Source organism: Phragmites australis, chromosome 8 (genome assembly GCF_958298935.1).
Source record: "Phragmites australis chromosome 8, lpPhrAust1.1, whole genome shotgun sequence".
Lineage (NCBI taxonomy): Eukaryota > Viridiplantae > Streptophyta > Magnoliopsida > Poales > Poaceae > Phragmites > Phragmites australis.
Window position 1 is genome coordinate 296,242 of NC_084928.1, and position 18,097 is coordinate 314,338.

At 43.0% G+C, this 18,097-nt stretch overlaps 2 protein-coding genes and 2 long non-coding RNA genes across 4 annotated transcripts; 3 read left to right on the forward strand and 1 right to left on the reverse strand.

The window, feature by feature from the left end:
* Positions 1 to 651: 651 nt before the first annotated feature.
* On the forward strand, positions 652 to 2,694 carry LOC133926080 (scarecrow-like protein 6). The gene has a single exon (XM_062371829.1). The coding sequence runs from the start codon at positions 773 to 775 to the stop codon at positions 2,324 to 2,326; it is 1,554 nt and encodes a 517-aa protein (XP_062227813.1). The 5' UTR covers positions 652 to 772; the 3' UTR covers positions 2,327 to 2,694.
* A 2,699-nt stretch (positions 2,695 to 5,393) lies between these two features.
* Positions 5,394 to 17,256, reverse strand: LOC133927485 (uncharacterized). The gene is made up of 7 exons (XM_062373976.1): positions 17,238 to 17,256; positions 16,418 to 16,656; positions 7,388 to 7,522; positions 6,972 to 7,034; positions 6,211 to 6,273; positions 5,975 to 6,046; positions 5,394 to 5,893 (listed from the first exon to the last, which is right to left on the reverse strand). Exons 1-7 carry the CDS (start codon positions 17,254 to 17,256, stop codon positions 5,729 to 5,731), a joined length of 756 nt encoding a protein of 251 aa, XP_062229960.1. The 3' UTR covers positions 5,394 to 5,728.
* LOC133926083 (uncharacterized) lies at positions 7,791 to 9,566 on the forward strand. Its single transcript, XR_009911054.1, has 3 exons — positions 7,791 to 8,270; positions 8,597 to 9,038; positions 9,361 to 9,566. It is a non-coding gene; the product is annotated as an uncharacterized LOC133926083 (long non-coding RNA).
* LOC133926084 (uncharacterized) lies at positions 14,191 to 15,949 on the forward strand. Its single transcript, XR_009911055.1, has 3 exons — positions 14,191 to 14,674; positions 15,001 to 15,442; positions 15,765 to 15,949. It is a non-coding gene; the product is annotated as an uncharacterized LOC133926084 (long non-coding RNA).
* Positions 17,257 to 18,097: the final 841 nt, after the last annotated feature.

Genomic DNA, 18,097 nt, shown 5'->3' on the forward strand with positions numbered 1-18,097 from the left:
ATATAGTTCATGTGATCAGTAATAATCACTTTATGTAATCGTCTGACTAGTTTGGTGAATTCTGATTCCCAAAAGAGTGTACGTTGGAGGGAGTAAAAAAACAGAAACATTTTTTTTAGTTTCTCGTGGAATCGGAAATCAAATTGTCCGTTTGGAAAGGTTTATATAGTTTCTGGAGAGAAACTGAATCCCAAATCCTCGCCAAAAACAGGGGGGAAATAGTTATATCATTAATCTCTACGTCTTAATATTTGTCGGTTACTTCATCTATTCAGTATAAATACCCTCCAAATCTCCACTCTGATCGTTAGCAGCCAGAAGCCCAGTTGACAGTACACTACTTTGAGGCCTTTGGGCTCACTTGCAAAATTCATGGGCTGCTGCAAGTTGTTGATTTTTTTATATCTTTTAAATCCAAAAACTGTAAATATATGCATTGGTAAATAAGACTTATTAAGAAGTAAGTTTCTTAATTGAGAGTATTAGAAAATTTGAGCTAAAGTTATCTTAAAATCATATAGCGTCATATATTTTGAATATTGTAGAAAAAACTAAAATACCATCTATTTTTCTATTTTGAGACCGAGGAATTAGCAGTTTATTACTCTATACTTTTAGACGTCCCGTAAGAAATAAGGCATTAAGAGCGGTCTTAGCAACAGTGAAGTCCTATTAATCTGTTTCTGATGTCCTGCCTCCCTCCCAATTGCAATTCGCAATACCAGCACAACAGCATCACCTCCCGCTCCCGGCTACCACCACGGCAGAGACCATGTCCAAGCTCGAGGTGGACGATGAGGACGGCGGCGGCAGAAATGGCCAAGGACCCGTCTTCACCGCGGCGGCGGCCAAGCGCCTCCACAAGTCGCCAGCCCCGGAGCCCACCTCCGTGCTCTACAACCGCAGCCCCAGCCCGCCCACCTCCTCCTCCATCGGCGGCGCCTCCGCCTCCTCCGCGCCCGAGCTGCCACCCATCAGCGCCGAGGACTGGGAGGCCGTCCTCTCCGGTGACATGACCGTGCCACCAGCCGCGCGGTCTCAGGACGGCTCCTTGCTCCGCTGGATCATGGACGCCGACGACGAAGGCGACGCATTCGGACTCAAAGGCCCCGCCTTTGACCCCTTCCTGCCTCCGCCACCGTGCCAAGTAGAAGAACCCGTCCTCGAGGCGTTCTTGCTGCCGCAGCTTCCGGCGCAGCCGCTCCCCGCTGCCAAGGATCTCGTGCCTCAGGCGGCGGTGGACGAGCTCCTCGAGGCGGCACGCCACGCTGACGCCGGGGACTCCACTGGCGCGCGCGGGATATTGACGCGGCTCAATCACCGGCTTCCCTCGCTGCCGCCGCCGGGGCACCCTCCGCTTCTCCGCGCCGCTGCTCACCTCCGGGACGCGCTCCTGCGCCTCCTCCTCACGCCCGCCGCCCTCCCGCCCGGCTCCGTCTCATCGCCGCTCGACGTCGCGCTGAAGCTCGCGGCGCACAAGGCCCTGGCGGACGCGTCCCCGACCGTCCTGTTCGCCAACTTCACGTCCACGCAGGCGCTCCTTGACGCGCTCGGGGGCGCGCGTCACGTCCACGTGGTCGACTTCGACGTCGGCTTTGGCGGCCACTGGCCGCCGCTCATGCAGGAGCTCGCGCACCAGTGGCGCCGAGCCTCCGCGCCGCTTCCTCCGACGACCATGAAGGTGACGGCGTTGGTCTCGCCGGGGTCAACGTACCCCCTCGAGCTCCACCTCACCCACGAGAGCTTGACCCGCTTCGCCGCCGAGCTCGGCATAGCGTTCGAGTTCAACGCCGTCGTGTTCGACCCCTTCGACCCGTCCCCGCCCATGGGATTGTCCGCTGCGCCCGGCGAGGCCGTTGCCGTTCACCTCCCGATCGGCTCCGGAACCTTCTCGCCGGCGCCGGCGACGCTCCGTGTCGTGAAGCAGCTCCGTCCCGCCATCGTCCTTTGCGTCGACCACGGATGCCACCGCGGCGACCTGCCGCTCTCGCATCACGCCCTCAACGTCGTGCGCTCTAGCGTAGCGTTCCTTGAGTCTCTGGACGCAGGCGGCGCGTCACCGGACGCGATGGCAAAGATCGAGCAGTTCGTCCTGCGTCCCAGGGTCGAGCGCCTGTTGCTCGGCGACAAGCTGCCTCCATGGCGGCCCATGTTTGCGTCCGCCGGGTTCGCGATGGTGCAGCTCAGCAATGCGGCGGAGGCACAGGCCGAATGCCTCCTCAGGCGCACGCCCACTCCGGGCTTCCACGTCGAGAAGCGCCAGGCGGCGCTTGTACTGCAGTGGCAACGGTCGGAGCTTGTGACGGTGTCGGCGTGGCGTTGCTGAAGGTGATTCCGGCATTGGTACAGTTGTAGTAGATTCATCTTGCCAAAGATTGTGTATTTTCATGTAGTAATAGTTTCCTAGTTGTCTTGCCAAAGAGGACTGGCCAATTGGGTGAATGGAATTATTGCCTGGGGTCGGGTGAATTCTTGTTCCGATGTTCCTCCAAAAAAATTGCTCCAAGGCAAGGCTGTAAAATTAGTAATGTGGTAGGAACAATGGAAAAATGGGAATGCTGAACAATATTAAGCCCCAAGATTACGAGTTCATTGTTCATATTTGAAATTCTGTGTGCGTATGCAAGCGTGTATATATATTTGAGACCAGAAATAATGTTTTTTTTTCCTTCCCTTTTTGTTCTTCTAGGCCATTAAGGTTCTTGCAGTGGAAATCAGGAAAAAATTCTAGGGAAACAGAAGAAAAATGTCATTAGTTAATAATTCAGTCGAGTTACTAATGTGGGCTCTAAATTGAACAATCAGTCTGTGCAATGTTATGGTTGGCATCAGCTTGCAGCTAAGGTATGCTGGATGATGAGCCTTTTCTACTTCTCGCAGACTTTTCTTTCCTAGTTTTTGGAAAGGACAACAAACATGAACAGTACATATGAATGTGATGTGCCTGCACTAATCCATTGTATCTTTCACCATCAGGTCACATAGTGCATCTAGTTCTTGTTTTTCCTTTGTTGCAAATGTGATTTATTACAAATTGACTAAAGAGACAGATTACTTCACATCGCATGACATGAGGTTGTTGAGATTGCATAGGAATGGAACTGTAGTGCATAATGTTTCTTCTTTTTCAAGAACAAACAATCAAGTGAATGGTGTGAAATGCATGCATCCTCATATCTACAGTAAACAAGGACATGTTTCTGTACAAGCGTCGTCCTCTGGGAGATGACACCGACCTTGGAATACGTGCGCATGCCAATTTTGCTTTTGTTTCAGTAGCCATTTCAGAAACAGTCGGAAAGCTACAAATTTATAATGACAGCCTTTTCAACTGTCAAATGACTGAATGAGTCGGTACTATCATACATATAGTCTTTTGCATTGCAGTTGCTATGTCAATTGTTAGGAATACTCTTGCATTAGTCGAACATATGGTCCATAATCTGCTAGATGTGCATTCAGAACTACTAAAGAATTAGTACGAACGTACCGGATTAATTATGGTATAATGACTAATACATTCCAAACTGTAAAAATATTCAGAGCTACCACTTTGAAGAGCAAAGGTGACATTTTTACCATAAATCGATCATATTTACTAATTAGTGAAGCTTATGCCTATCTCAGCAGACTTTTATGCAACTCTTTTGGCATACATCAGTAGTACTAGTACCTTTCCATATCATAATATCTGTCTCCTTATACTCACCTGTCTACATGAAGGGCTATTTGCAGCTCACCTTTGAGAAATTTCTGTTTCAGTTGAGATTTGTGAGCCTCACCTGACGATCTTTTGCAAGCTTTTTATCAATCTTTCTTGCGTCACTTTGATTCGTCTTGTTGGCTCTCCCTCTCTCCTGATCTTTCACTTTCACCATAGAACTATAGTCTGCACGAGGCTTGAGATTCCATTCTCCTTTTGCCCTGGAAGATAGTTGTAAAATCTGAAGAAGAAAAAATAAATCCTCTCTTCAATTGGTTGTATAATAGCCAAGCAGTTACTTAGTCCTCTTGTGCTCTATTATGTACATCTTGTGCTTTTGCAAAGTTTCAAGACTTATGCATCAATTAATTATCAAGGTGTATTACACTATATGTACTGTCCTAGACTTGAATGATTTGGTGTCACATGGACTTTGCCCCTCATCACATGTAGTGTGGGATGTAGACCTGATTTTCTATATCACATCCACACCCCATCAGGTATATACAATCTCTATTAGATTAGGTGACCTTTGTTATCGTTTTCCCCTAGACAAGCATTAGGTGAGCTTGAGCCACATGATGCAGTTGAATACATGCCTTTGTGTCTTGTCTGCTCTTTTACAGTGGTTATCACAAGCTAAAACATGTTCATGTATCAACATGCTCTCCTATGTGACAAGTCTGTGGAGATTATTTTTCCTCTATATTCAATTGATCGAAATAGCTCAATTGGACAGGAGGATGATAGCAACATTTGGCTGGACCATATCTTTGTATGACCTTTAATTTTATTGAGGCATAGACAAGTAATATCTGATAAGGACCACTGCCTGCCATTTCTTGAGTGAAGATTATGACCTCCAAAGTAGCTATTAGGACCACGCACCATTACATCGATCGGATGCCAAAATTTTGTGTACACAAACTAAAGTTAGCCGAACCGTAAATGCAGGTAAGCAATAGTTATTTCCTCCCCAAAAGAAGACTCTATTGCTTCTGAATTCTGGTGCCTTGCAGAGGAATTAACCTCAAGACAAAGAGCCTTGAGATGACTGCTTTACGGCTTTCTCTTGCCGCCCAGGAAAAGTATTTTTTGCAGTGCCCAAGCAAAGTAGCATCTTGGCTATGTATGTATCCTGTCACTCAACATGGAAGCTTTTCAGGTCAGGCTGTAAATAGTTGCTGTTCATTTTGTACTGGCATTGAGAGGATCCACTGGTAACACCTGACGACGAGTTACAGGCAGGCAGGACTCAGCTGATGCCATTGCAAGCAGAATGGGAAAACATGTAACTACTGCAAAGATAACAATGCAATTCAGCTTGGATCGACCAAGAAAGAAGATGATTGCCGGGAACCATCACCAGGGCCCCATCGATCAAATGATTTGCCCTATCATGCGGCTTCAGATGATCATACGATTCGACACATCCGAGGGCGATTGGAGATAAGATGGAGGCTGCATATGATCGGATTGGATTTAAGCATGCTATACACACTTGCAAATGACAGCTGAGGAGCTTAACAGGTCAAGCAATGCAGAACGTGATGACGACGGCATCGTGCAACTGATTGTTCCGTTGCCGCCGCATTCTCAAGGAAGCTTTCGCTGCCTGCCTCTCCTTTTTCGGGATGGCTTGCAACCGCAGCCTTCTGATATTGCTCACCTTTTAGTCACACTAAACAAGTCAACAACAATACAAGATTTTATACACTATCCAGAGGGGCCGTGCTAGGCAGTACTTGCATCCTGTTCCAGACAAATTATTCATCACTCCGTAACATTTTTTAACAATCACATCGCCAGTCATACGATCCTATCCACAGATGGGCAAGAAGCGAAAATCAACACTCAGCTTTCGGAGAACGGGAAGGAGGTTTGCATAACAAATAAATCTGAATCTATGATTAGCGAAACGCATGAGACTTTGATCTGAAAACCTATTCCACAGGTCTCTTGATCTGAAAGCTACAATGGTTTGGTATCATCCACTAGATTCGGGGGATTCCCAAATGAGTGTGCTTATTTTCTCCTGATCTTAACCTTGAGAGTCCATTGTAGCTTGCCTTCTGGGTGTGGTATCCCCCTCGGTAAGCGGAGGGGCAGCTCAAACTCACCAAGGGACGCCAAAGGTGACTGCACGTGCAGATTGTCTGGGTGGATATTGATGTTGAGTTGCCTTGCCACCTGTTAGTAATAAAGTAGAAATTTTGGAAAAACTGAAATTTTGGAATAATTAAGAGGGCCTTAGAGCTCGAAAGGTACTACCTCGGAAACAATTTCATCCTTTGTTGCAGGAGTACGCAGCTCGTTTCCGGTCGAGATGAACCGCCTCAACACCTATCAAAATATCAGTGATGAACTGATGATCAATACTTCCGTGGACTAAATTGCATTAATTGGCACATGCAAATGCACCCTACATGACAACACATGCGTACGACTAAAACATTAAAACAAATATGATGCAGCAGGATTTCCACTTTTTATGGTAGCATACTAACCAAGAGTGCATTATCGAGCTGCTTTGCTGCTGTTTGATACTCCTTCAGTCTTTCTTCATGTTGCTGTTGAAGTGATGATTAAGAAAATGTAAATAAAGTACCATCTGAAAACAACAGGAAGTAAATGGCAGGGAAAACACACATAATATCTACCTTTAGGCTTTACGCAGAATTGGAAATTCTAGAGCTAGATTAATCCAAATTGTGATCCTATATTCAGTTAGGAAAATGTTATTTATAGGGGCTTTCTATATAACACAGAAGTAGGTTCATTACCATTTTTAGAGTCAGAACATTGTTGGCTACATTCAAAACATAAGCAGCAAATACAAAGACTAGCATGCAGAGAGGAAATAACAACTTTCCAAGGTAAAGTGTTCAGTCTTTTAATATATCAGATGATATAAACAGGCATGAAAATTAATTGAGTACAGGATCATAACCATTCTTCTCAATACAAGAAAAAAAAATCCAAAATATAACTTTCAGAAAACAGAATCCCACAACACATTCCATGTTGACATCTCTGCTGTTATGATATAAAGATTTGCGAGCACGCACTATCTTAATGCAGTAGACAACATCAAAATAAACTGCAAGTCCAAACAGGAAAATCAAAGCGAACCCTAGACTTAAAGTATGTTAAATGGTAACTAGCCTTGCAGAGAAATGAATAGTAGAGGTAAGTAAGTTGTCTACTAAGACCACTCATCAACAAAGCGGGTCAAAAAATATTTCTATCTTCTGAGCACACAACCTACCCGAGCATCATCATCTTCCTTTGTGACTTCTTTCACCACCTCCTCCTCTTCACGTTGGTAAAGCTGGTTAAAAAAGAACAACTTGTAAGGTTGCAAATGAACTGAACTTTAAGTAGTAAACTTGAGTAGGGATGGACTAGAGGCACCACAACACTCTCAATACCATCTGCACCTCGAATTCTATTAAAAAGACTATTTATCAAACCGCCACAGGGAAACAGGTGCGCCAAGGAATGGTGCATGAAGAAGGTGAATCTGAGGTCTGTAGTGCAATCCATAAATTCATAGAGATAGACAAATTTTATCAAACACTGAAGCTCATGCTTCGCAGCAACTACCCAAACAGACACGCTTGCGGACTGCAATGAAGTATCCATGTTGCGGTACATTTAAGGACAACAAGGAATGAAGCGAACCTTGCGCTGCTCTCTAATGAGTATGGCGAATTTGTCCATGTTTGGGACAGCGAGCATCTTGGGCATCAGGTGGTTGCGGAAGTGCCCAGGCGCCACCTTCACCACCTCCCCTGCTTTACCCAGTTTATCGATCGTCTGCAGCAGCACAGGAAGGAATGAAAAACTGTAATACTAAATTTTTTTTTTAAGGGAAAAAGAGAGAGATTTGACAAAAAGTTGACTTTTTGATCCATTGCTCGTGTGGACGATCGGAGACCGTGGTTGCGTTCATCTCGTCAAGACGAACCCATTTTGCTATTCATACGTCCGTTCCGGGCACTTTGAGACCCGTAGCGAGCCCAATAAATTTAGACCATTAGTTGTTAAAAAAAAAAAAAAAAAAAAAAAGAAGAGATAAAGCTCCGGTCGTCACTCGATCCATCCAGACTCTTCGCTCACGTTCGCGTTTGCTCTCTCTTCTCGTTGCTGAGCACGTCGCTTGCCGCTGCTCCTGCCGTCGCCCGCGTGAGCCGCCGTGCGCCGCGCGCTGCTGCCGCCGCGCCGTCCGCCGACCGAGCCTGGCCTGCCGTCGCCGTCCTGCTCACCGCGTGCCTACGCCACCGCGCCTCGTGCTGTCCGCCTGCCGCGCGCGCGCCGCATGCAGCTGCGCGCCACTTGCCGCCGTGCTTTGTGCCGGCTGCTGTGTTTTGTGCTGGCCACCGTGAGAGAAGGAAGAAGCAAGCCACAGAGCCAGCGCAGGAAGAAGAAGCCAGGAAAGAGAAAGGAAGAAAGAGGAAAAAAAAAAGAAGAAGAGAAAAAGAGAAAAAAAAAAAGAAAAAGGGGAAAGTTGGAAATTTCGGATTTTCGTCGGATTCGTCGTCAATTTTTCGAAGGCGATTTCTCGGTAATTCCTGAACATTTGTGGTTGGATTAAATCAAATCAATCAATTCCTGTCGTATTATTTCATGTGATCAATAGTCTGTTTCGTTTCGGTAATCATTATTGATTCGAAGATACGATATCCGAGTCGAAGTATTTATTTCGATCATCAGAGCGAAGTCTAATTAGTGAGATTTTAGTTCGACTCTGAATTGAAAATAATGTATCATTTCATGTGATACAATTGTCTGTTCAGTTTTTTTGAATGTAGGCGTATACGCGACGTTTTCAGACGTAGAATTGACGCTTCATATTTTATGTGTTTTAGTTCTAATAGTATGCCTGTCCAGGTGGTACTATTTCTGGACGTTCTTGATCGAAATTTTCTTCATCGTCGGTAAAGGCAAGTGAATGTATTGTATGACTACGCTTTAACCTGTTATTGGGTTACCTACATTCTTTAATTACAATGCATTCATCTGATCTGAATAACTGATTATGAGCTGGTTACTATGCTGTTTACTTTTCCAGAAGTTTACTCGATGATTGATCTATGAAGTGCAGTAAGTACGATATGCCATTCTGCAGTTGTTCATTATTGTTTTATGCAATGTTGTTTTAAGTCTCAAGCATTTTTCGGGAGTTATGTCGGTTATGCTTGAAGCACGTCATACATATATATCTCATGCATTGGAAGTTTGTCGTCGTCTTCTGGCCGCGACCGTACCGGTACAGTACCGTATGTCACCCGAGGAGGGGTACGGTGCACACCCTTACGTTACCCGAGGAGGGGTAAGGGTGACCCTTACGTTACCCGAGGAGGGGTAAGGGTGAGAAGATCATATCATATGCATGGTTATGTCTTCTTAGGGTATGGTGCACACCCTTACGTTACCCGAGGAGGGGTAAGGGTAAGGAGAGCATATCATGTACATGGTTATGTCTTCTTATGGAATTCAATGAATCATTCGCATCAAATTTTATTTCCTTTAAGTTAGCTTGTATATAGATATATATGCGGCTCTGAAGGCTTATACCAATCGATTGTTAAAATATTTAATGTTATTGTTGGACTTGCTGAGATTTTCGAATCTCACCCGTGCTTTCTTTACAGGTATGTTTAGATGTTGACGTGCATTTTGGGGATGGATCTTGGTAGCTGCACACACTACCTCATCACCATGTTGATAGCTCAACCGGTGTTATAAATGGTGTTTTTGGTGGTCTGTCGTTTGCTTGGTTCATGTTGTGGTGAGACGCTGGTAGCGTCGTGAAGGTTATATATATGCTGGTTATATCTGTTTCTGCCTGTCTGTGATATTTCTTTTGGTCAGTTATACCTCTTTATAGAGGAAATGCTGCCAAAATGTCCTATTTTTCATATAAATAGGCTTAGTTGTAAAGTAGGGTGTTACAGCTTGGTATCAGAGCCTAGGCTTTAGGTCCTAGGTAATTGAATGATGAACCTGACACACTTGCACAAATAGAATGGGTATGGGATGCATTGCATTTCCTACGTCTTGCTTATCTTTGTTTGCTTATGTTTACTATCTCAAATAAGTATTATTGAAGTCACTTGTTTGATTCTTCACCTAATCTTTAGTGTTTTATCGTTGATCTATATTGTTAAGTTGTTGCAGTCAGTTCCATTAGAATGGTGTAGGATTTCTTTTCCCCATGGAGTCGGGGCAATCTTTTTGCCGATTGTGTGAAAATGTATTGATAGTGAGATCCTAATAGGGTTCTGGGAGTTTTTCTAATCTTTTGCTAGACTTGTACCCTAGTTGTTGATGTTTTGAGGATTAGTTAACCCCTCGTGTTTAAGTTGAAATGTTTATATACCTTATGTGTCAGTTTCTTTAATATCTGAGAATAATCTTTTATGGTTGGAATATCTATGCATGTGTTGAAATGATTATTTGAGGTAGTTATTTTGTTAAGTTAGCCTTTGTGGAAGAGTCCACTGGCTATGGGAGTTGAAATCATCGATTGCGTTGCAGCGACTGATTCGCGTCATAGTGACGCTAGTGGAGTGATGCCTAGGGCGTTGGTGTTGTTTAGAGGTTGTCAGAAAAATTGTGGCCTATAACATCATTATGAGGTGCTTTGTTGGCGTATCGTTATGGGAGTTGGTAGTTGAGTTTGATAAATTCTACTCGCCGAGTAGATTCCGAAGATAAGGGTTATTTGAATCTTTCCTGGCTAAGTAACCGGAGGTATCACTAGAGTCTGTTGTAGCAATTCTTCGAGTGGTTCTTGGTATATGGTTTGCTTTGAGACTTTCTTTCTTAGATTTCATGAATTGAGTGGATCTGAAAAAGTGGCTAGATCCTGGCTTAAGATTTTCCCGCAATGGAGCAGGTTTATGTTTGTTGCTCCAGTTTATTCTCTAAGCTGAAGTTTTCGCCAGGAAGTGTCTGGGTAGGTTTGCATACTGGAAGTTTGTTCCTATTGGGAGTAAATATCTGCTGTTACATAAAGTGATATTCTACGTACTTGGTCGCTAAGATGTCAATACGTGTTGTGAGAATAGCTTAAAATCGGTTTTATCTAAACTCTGGTTTGAGGGAAGAGCATTGTAAATAGTGGAGTTTATTCCAGAATTTAAGTGCTGAGATTAAAGTTATGTTTGGGAGCTAAGGGTTGCTCTCCTGTTTAAAGGAGTGTTGTGAAAGATGATGAACCATTGGGGTGTATCTTTGTAGTTTTGTTGCTGTTTAGGAGAGGGTATGTCTTCTAAGGACCCGGAGAGAAGTATTGTATACTAACGCTCAACCCATTGACGGTAAACTGGTGTTGCAAATGGTGTTTTCTAAACTAAATTGGAGTTGGATTAACAAGGTTGAGTTTGTAAAGGTCATATTTTCAACCCTCTCCATGAGCATTCCGTAGTGATTATCTTGTCGGCTAGATTAACTGATGTCTTTTCAACTTTCGAGGAGGATGTGTCTTTGCATGCAATTCTACTTTGAAGAAGTTGTGGTGTGGTTACCGATAGTGTGACTGGCCTGGGAATGTGAGCAAGATGTGAAGTTCTTTAGTATGCCAGTTTGGCATGTTTTGAACGTACCAGTCAACACAATTTATCTATTGGTCCAACTGCCTTTGGATGGGAGTGTTATGGTATTCAAGTTGGAAGGTGCAAGTCTAAACTAGTACCATGAAGGACGAGTCGTTAGATGTTTAGAAGGATTGAATTAGGCACGTGGTTGTAATCTCCTGATCACCCGTTCTAGACTTGGTGACATATCGAGATGAGATTGACCAACTGGAGGTTTATATCTTAACGTTGTGACTGTCTCTTGTGTAGATCTATCCACACTCGTATTTTTTTGGAGTTAGTGATGTTTGTAGAAGAAGTGAAGTGTTGATGTTTCTTTAAATCTTGAACCATAAAGGTTTAGAAATTGATCCTCCCTGTGAAAGAGTTGAAGTTGAAGCAAAGAAGGTTTATATTTCTTATTGGGGGGTTTCGACCCGAGTCTGTGGAGTTAGCCAAACAATATTTTTTGGTGTGATTGCATCCACCAAAAAGGATGTTTCTGGGCAACTAATGCCTTGGTTTTAGAACTAGTCGATGAGAGTGTCTCATAATTGGCTGGTATAGTATTAACAGAAATATTGTGTGTTCTTGGATTCATTTTTCCTTCTAAGAGTGAGAAGGCAACGGAATGGTAAAGACCGTCCAATGTAACCGAGATTCGAAGTTTTCTTGGATTCGCTGGCCATTACTGACATTTTATACAAGGTTCTTCCTTTATTGTAAAGCCTATGATTAGACTTACTGAGACGTGTGTTCCATTTGTATGGACTGATGAATGTGAGATAAATTTTCAAACTTTGAAGAATAAGTCAGTGAACGCTCCTTTTCTGGCTTTGCCCGAGAGTGGCAAGCGTTTCGCAGTCTACACCGATATTGTCCGAATTGGACTTGACTGTGTGCTTATGCAAGGAGGTCAAGTAATTGCATATACTTTCAGACAATTGAAAACTTATGAACAGAATTATCCAACTCATGACTTAGAATTGGCTGCAGTAGTTTTTGCCTTGAAGAGTTGGAGGCATTACCTGTATGGCGAGTCATGTGATATTTTCTCTGATCACAAGAGTCTCAAGTATATTTTCACTCAAGAGATCTGAATTTGAGACAACGAAGATGGTTAGAATTAATTAAAGACTATGATCTGACAATTCAGTATCATCTAGGGAAGACGAATGTGGTAGCAGATGCTTTTAACAGGACAGGTGTTCCTAAAACAGTAATGTCTATATTGTTGGATTTGAGTCGAATGAAGATTTCTTTTTGTTTTACTAGTACAATACAGAAGGGGACTCAAATGTTTATTTAGTCTACTATACATGAGCATATTCGTGAAGCTCAACAGCATGATTGTCTTCTTTAAGAAGTTCGAAAGAGAATTTTAACAGGAAAATCAAAAGAGTTTAGTATTGATGAGTATGGTGCAATACGCTTTAGAGGCTGTCTCTGTGTACTACAGAAGGCAGATATGAAAATGGATATATTGAGAGTAGCTCATCGGACTCTTTATACTATTTATCCAGGTGAAACCAAAATGTATCGAGATCTAAAGCAAAATTTTTGGTGGAAAAGGATGAAAGTGGATATTGCTAAGTATGTTGCAGCTTGTGGTGTCTGCCAACAAGTAAAGGCTGAACATAAAAGACCTGCAGGATTAATGCAACCCTTAGAAATTCCAGAATGGAAATGGGAACATATCGCTGTGGACTTTATTGTTGGATTGCCTCGTTCACCTCGAGCAGAGATGCTATTTGGGATGTTGTGGATAGGTTTACAAAATCCGCATATTTCATCCCAATGAAGATAACCAGTTCGGCACATATTTTGGCTCCCCTGTATATCAAGGAAATAGTGAGGTTGCATGATGTGTCAAAATCGATCATTTCAGATTGGAATTCTAAATTTGTATCCCAGTTTTAGCAGAGTTTGTTATAATAATAGCTATCAAGCTAGTATTCAGATGGCTCCTTTTGAGACCTTGTATGGCCGAAGGTGTGTTTCTCCTTTGTGTTGGGATTTTGTTGGAGAGAGATCACTACTTGGTCTGGATTTGGTTCAGCAAACATCAGAAAAGGTATACCAAAATACATCATAACTTGTTGACTGCTCAGAGTCGACAAAAGAGCTATGTAGTTGTCCGGAGACGAGACTTAGTATTTGCAGTTGGCGACCATGTTCTTCTCGGGGTGTCGCCAACCAAAAGTATTGTACGTTTTGGTACCTCTGGGAAATTTAGCCCGAGGTACATTGGACCATTTCTAATCACAACCCGAGTAAGCGGTTGGTTTTACTATCTTGAATAACCAGGCTCGATGAGTGGAGTATCTATGTCTCCCATGTTTCTATGCTAAGAAAATATCTGAGAGACCCTGAGCATAAAATTGATGTTGAATCGATCACGATAGAGAAAGATTTGACCGTAAAGTGCCACCCAGTACGTATTCTGGATTCCTTAGAGCGAGTTATGAGAAGGAGGACTATCAAGTTTGTGAGGGTCCTTTGGACAAATCAATCAGAACGAGAAGCAATTTGGGAACTTAAAGAACAAATACGCAAAGAGTACCCTAAGCTCTTTGAGACTGGTGAGTCATAAGTTTTGAAATATTTCACCTTTATTCTATAGTTGCCATGGAAGCGGCAGAATTCGGGGACGAATTCCTTTAAGGTGGGGAGAATGTAATACTAAATTTTTTTTTAAGGGAAAAAGAGAGAGATTTGACAAAAAGTTGACTTTTTGATCCATTGCTCGTGTGGACGATCGGAGACCGTGGTTGCGTTCATCTCGTCGAGACGAACCCATTTTGCTATTCATACGTCCGTTCCGGGCACTTTGAGACCCGTAGCGAGCCCAATAAATTTAGACCATTAGTTGTTTAAAAAAAAAAAAAAAAAAGAAGAGATAAAGCTCCGGTCGTCACTCGATCCATCCAGACTCTTCGCTCACGTTCGCGTTTGCTCTCTCTTCTCGTTGCTGAGCACGTCGCTTGCCGCTGCTCCTGCCGTCGCCCGCGTGAGCCGCCGTGCGCCGCGCGCTGCTGCCGCCGCGCCGTCCGCCGACCGAGCCTGGCCTGCCGTCGCCGTCCTGCTCACCGCGTGCCTACGCCACCGCGCCTCGTGCTGTCCGCCTGCCGCGCGCGCGCCGCATGCAGCTGCGCGCCACTTGCCGCCGTGCTTTGTGCCGGCTGCTGTGTTTTGTGCTGGCCACCGTGAGAGAAGGAAGAAGCAAGCCACAGAGCCAGCGCAGGAAGAAGAAGCCAGGAAAGAGAAAGGAAGAAAGAGGGAAAAAAAAAGAAGAAGAGAAAAAGAGAAAAAAAAAAGAAAAAGGGGAAAGTTGGAAATTTCGGATTTTCGTCGGATTCGTCGTCAATTTTTCGAAGGCGATTTCTCGGTAATTCCTGAACATTTGTGGTTGGATTAAATCAAATCAATCAATTCCTGTCGTATTATTTCATGTGATCAATAGTCTGTTTCGTTTCGGTAATCATTATTGATTCGAAGATACGATATCCGAGTCGAAGTATTTATTTCGATCATCAGAGCGAAGTCTAATTAGTGAGATTTTAGTTCGACTCTGAATTGAAAATAATGTATCATTTCATGTGATACAATTGTCTGTTCAGTTTTTTTGAATGTAGGCGTATACGCGACGTTTTCAGACGTAGAATTGACGCTTCATATTTTATGTGTTTTAGTTCTAATAGTATGCCTGTCCAGGTGGTACTATTTCTGGACGTTCTTGATCGAAATTTTCTTCATCGTCGGTAAAGGCAAGTGAATGTATTGTATGACTACGCTTTAACCTGTTATTGGGTTACCTACATTCTTTAATTACAATGCATTCATCTGATCTGAATAACTGATTATGAGCTGGTTACTATGCTGTTTACTTTTCCAGAAGTTTACTCGATGATTGATCTATGAAGTGCAGTAAGTACGATATGCCATTCTGCAGTTGTTCATTATTGTTTTATGCAATGTTGTTTTAAGTCTCAAGCATTTTTCGGGAGTTATGTCGGTTATGCTTGAAGCACGTCATACATATATATCTCATGCATTGGAAGTTTGTCGTCGTCTTCTGGCCGCGACCGTACCGGTACAGTACCGTATGTCACCCGAGGAGGGGTACGGTGCACACCCTTACGTTACCCGAGGAGGGGTAAGGGTGACCCTTACGTTACCCGAGGAGGGGTAAGGGTGAGAAGATCATATCATATGCATGGTTATGTCTTCTTAGGGTATGGTGCACACCCTTACGTTACCCGAGGAGGGGTAAGGGTAAGGAGAGCATATCATGTACATGGTTATGTCTTCTTATGGAATTCAATGAATCATTCGCATCAAATTTTATTTCCTTTAAGTTAGCTTGTATATAGATATATATGCGGCTCTGAAGGCTTATACCAATCGATTGTTAAAATATTTAATGTTATTGTTGGACTTGCTGAGATTTTCGAATCTCACCCGTGCTTTCTTTACAGGTATGTTTAGATGTTGACGTGCATTTTGGGGATGGATCTTGGTAGCTGCACACACTACCTCATCACCATGTTGATAGCTCAACCGGTGTTATAAATGGTGTTTTTGGTGGTCTGTCGTTTGCTTGGTTCATGTTGTGGTGAGACGCTGGTAGCGTCGTGAAGGTTATATATATGCTGGTTATATCTGTTTCTGCCTGTCTGTGATATTTCTTTTGGTCAGTTATACCTCTTTATAGAGGAAATGCTGCCAAAATGTCCTATTTTTCATATAAATAGGCTTAGTTGTAAAGTAGGGTGTTACAAAAACAGTACAGATTTTCTCCCCCAAATCTAGTTATCGTACAGGCAATGCCATCAGGTTAAACATTTCATCGAGAAGGCTCCATCGAATGTGCAATCTTGCAGGACTAATTCAAAACGAGGTGGCTCGAAACAAGATCAACGTTTTTGCTCTAACCTTTCCGCTAATTTACAGTACAGTGCAGCACTTCACTGGATCAAAACATTTCGCTCGAATCTATCACTTCAACTACCAAACCCAAAACCGCTGACCCAAATCGTGGCGACGATGTCCTCAGCACTGCACGGATCAAGGAGGTGGCGCGGCGCAAGCGAGATACGGTGAGCATTGACGGGGTGGGATCGGGCGTTACCGTGGTGAGGATGACCTCGAGCTTGCGGAAGCGAAGGCCATGGCCGGAGAAGAGGACAGGGTTGGTGGCGGCGGCGAGGCACTGGCGCCGCAGCTGGAGGGCGGAGGCCATGGCGACGGCGTGCGGAGGCGGTAGGGTTTGGACGGGGACGCAATTGGCGCCGCCGGGCTCAAGGGCCCAACTACTTCGTTTTGCAATTCTCTTCTGAGAAGGAGGCCCGGCCCCCTTCTTATTCAAAACTATTTTATAGGACTTTTTTAATTTCTATTTAACCATCAGTATATCTATACCAAGAGGTACGGTGATTGAAAATATATATGATATTAAAGTTACTAGAGCATTCATGAAAATTGCTTTTGTAGTAATTGTTTTATTTAAAATATCATATTTTTTAAACTTGTAGTCAAAGCATACCGTGGAGGCTGTCAATATTTTAGTCTGTTTGTTTGGACTTCTATTTTTGGATTTTTTTGAAAAAGTGTGTTTTTGTCTGTCTGAAAAACTATTTTTAAATAGATTATTGATTTTTACAATAAATTTTTAGCTTCTTAACATATAGTTTTTTTTAAAAAAAAATCTCTCAACGAGCTTCTCAACTTTAGTTCATTTTTATTAGAAATAAGCTTCTGTCTTCTAAAAAATCACTTCTCAGAACCTGTTTATTCTGATTTTTTATTTCTAGCAGCAGTTGCAGAAAACAAATAGAACTTTAGTAAAACTTACTCCCTGTAGTTGTAAATAGATGTAATTTTTTAAAAGGTCCAATACGATATGTTTGTGGGGAGAATGGAAGCGCGGCTGGACACGAAAGCATGCATACCTTGCAGGTCATAAATCATCACCTACCGGAGCCATTTCATTTCAAGTTCACATATCATATTTTTCTTTGAACTGAACGAATGGCATGTTTTTTCTCAGGGCGTTGGAAGTCGGCAGCGTTGTCGATTTCATCCACATTAGTACATGCACAAAGTAGTAATGAAAAAAAAGTACAGTCGGCGGCACAGCAGTCACGTTGGCATTTTCATTTGTTTTGCATTCATCTCTTCAGAGAGCACCGCACACGACACATGTCTAGCTCTGTTGCAGGGTGGCACTTTCACCGTGTCAAATTTGGGAGGTCCTTTTGGAATCAAAGATGGCTCACATATTATATTTTGAAAAGGTATATGGCTAGGCAATTCGTCTTTAAACAATCAATATCCTTATTTATATAGCATAGTACGAAACAAACGTAACATAATAATCAATATTTTACAATCCTACCGACTGAATATGAACGAACAATCTCCTAAGCATGCCATTTTTTTATACGATTCAACATCTGAGAAAGCAAGTGGATATATATCTTGATTTATATGTGATGAGTCATCGATAAAGTTTAAGTTGAGTTGAATTTGGTTTGTATGAGTATATCTATATATTACAATGTATGATTATGATTATGATTATGATTAATCTGAGATAGAGAGAAATAGAGTTGAAGAAACTTGTATGTTTGTCTTATGATGTGTAGCTGATTGATGCAATTTGGCAATCGATGACGGGATGATCGGGACTAAGTGAGGTGCTTAGTGTCGGACGATCAAAGAGGTTAGGCGGAGTTAAAAATGATCCTAGTTGTACACGTGAAGAGAAAGCAAAGCTTGAGAAGATAGATGAATACGACGTGTTGACAAA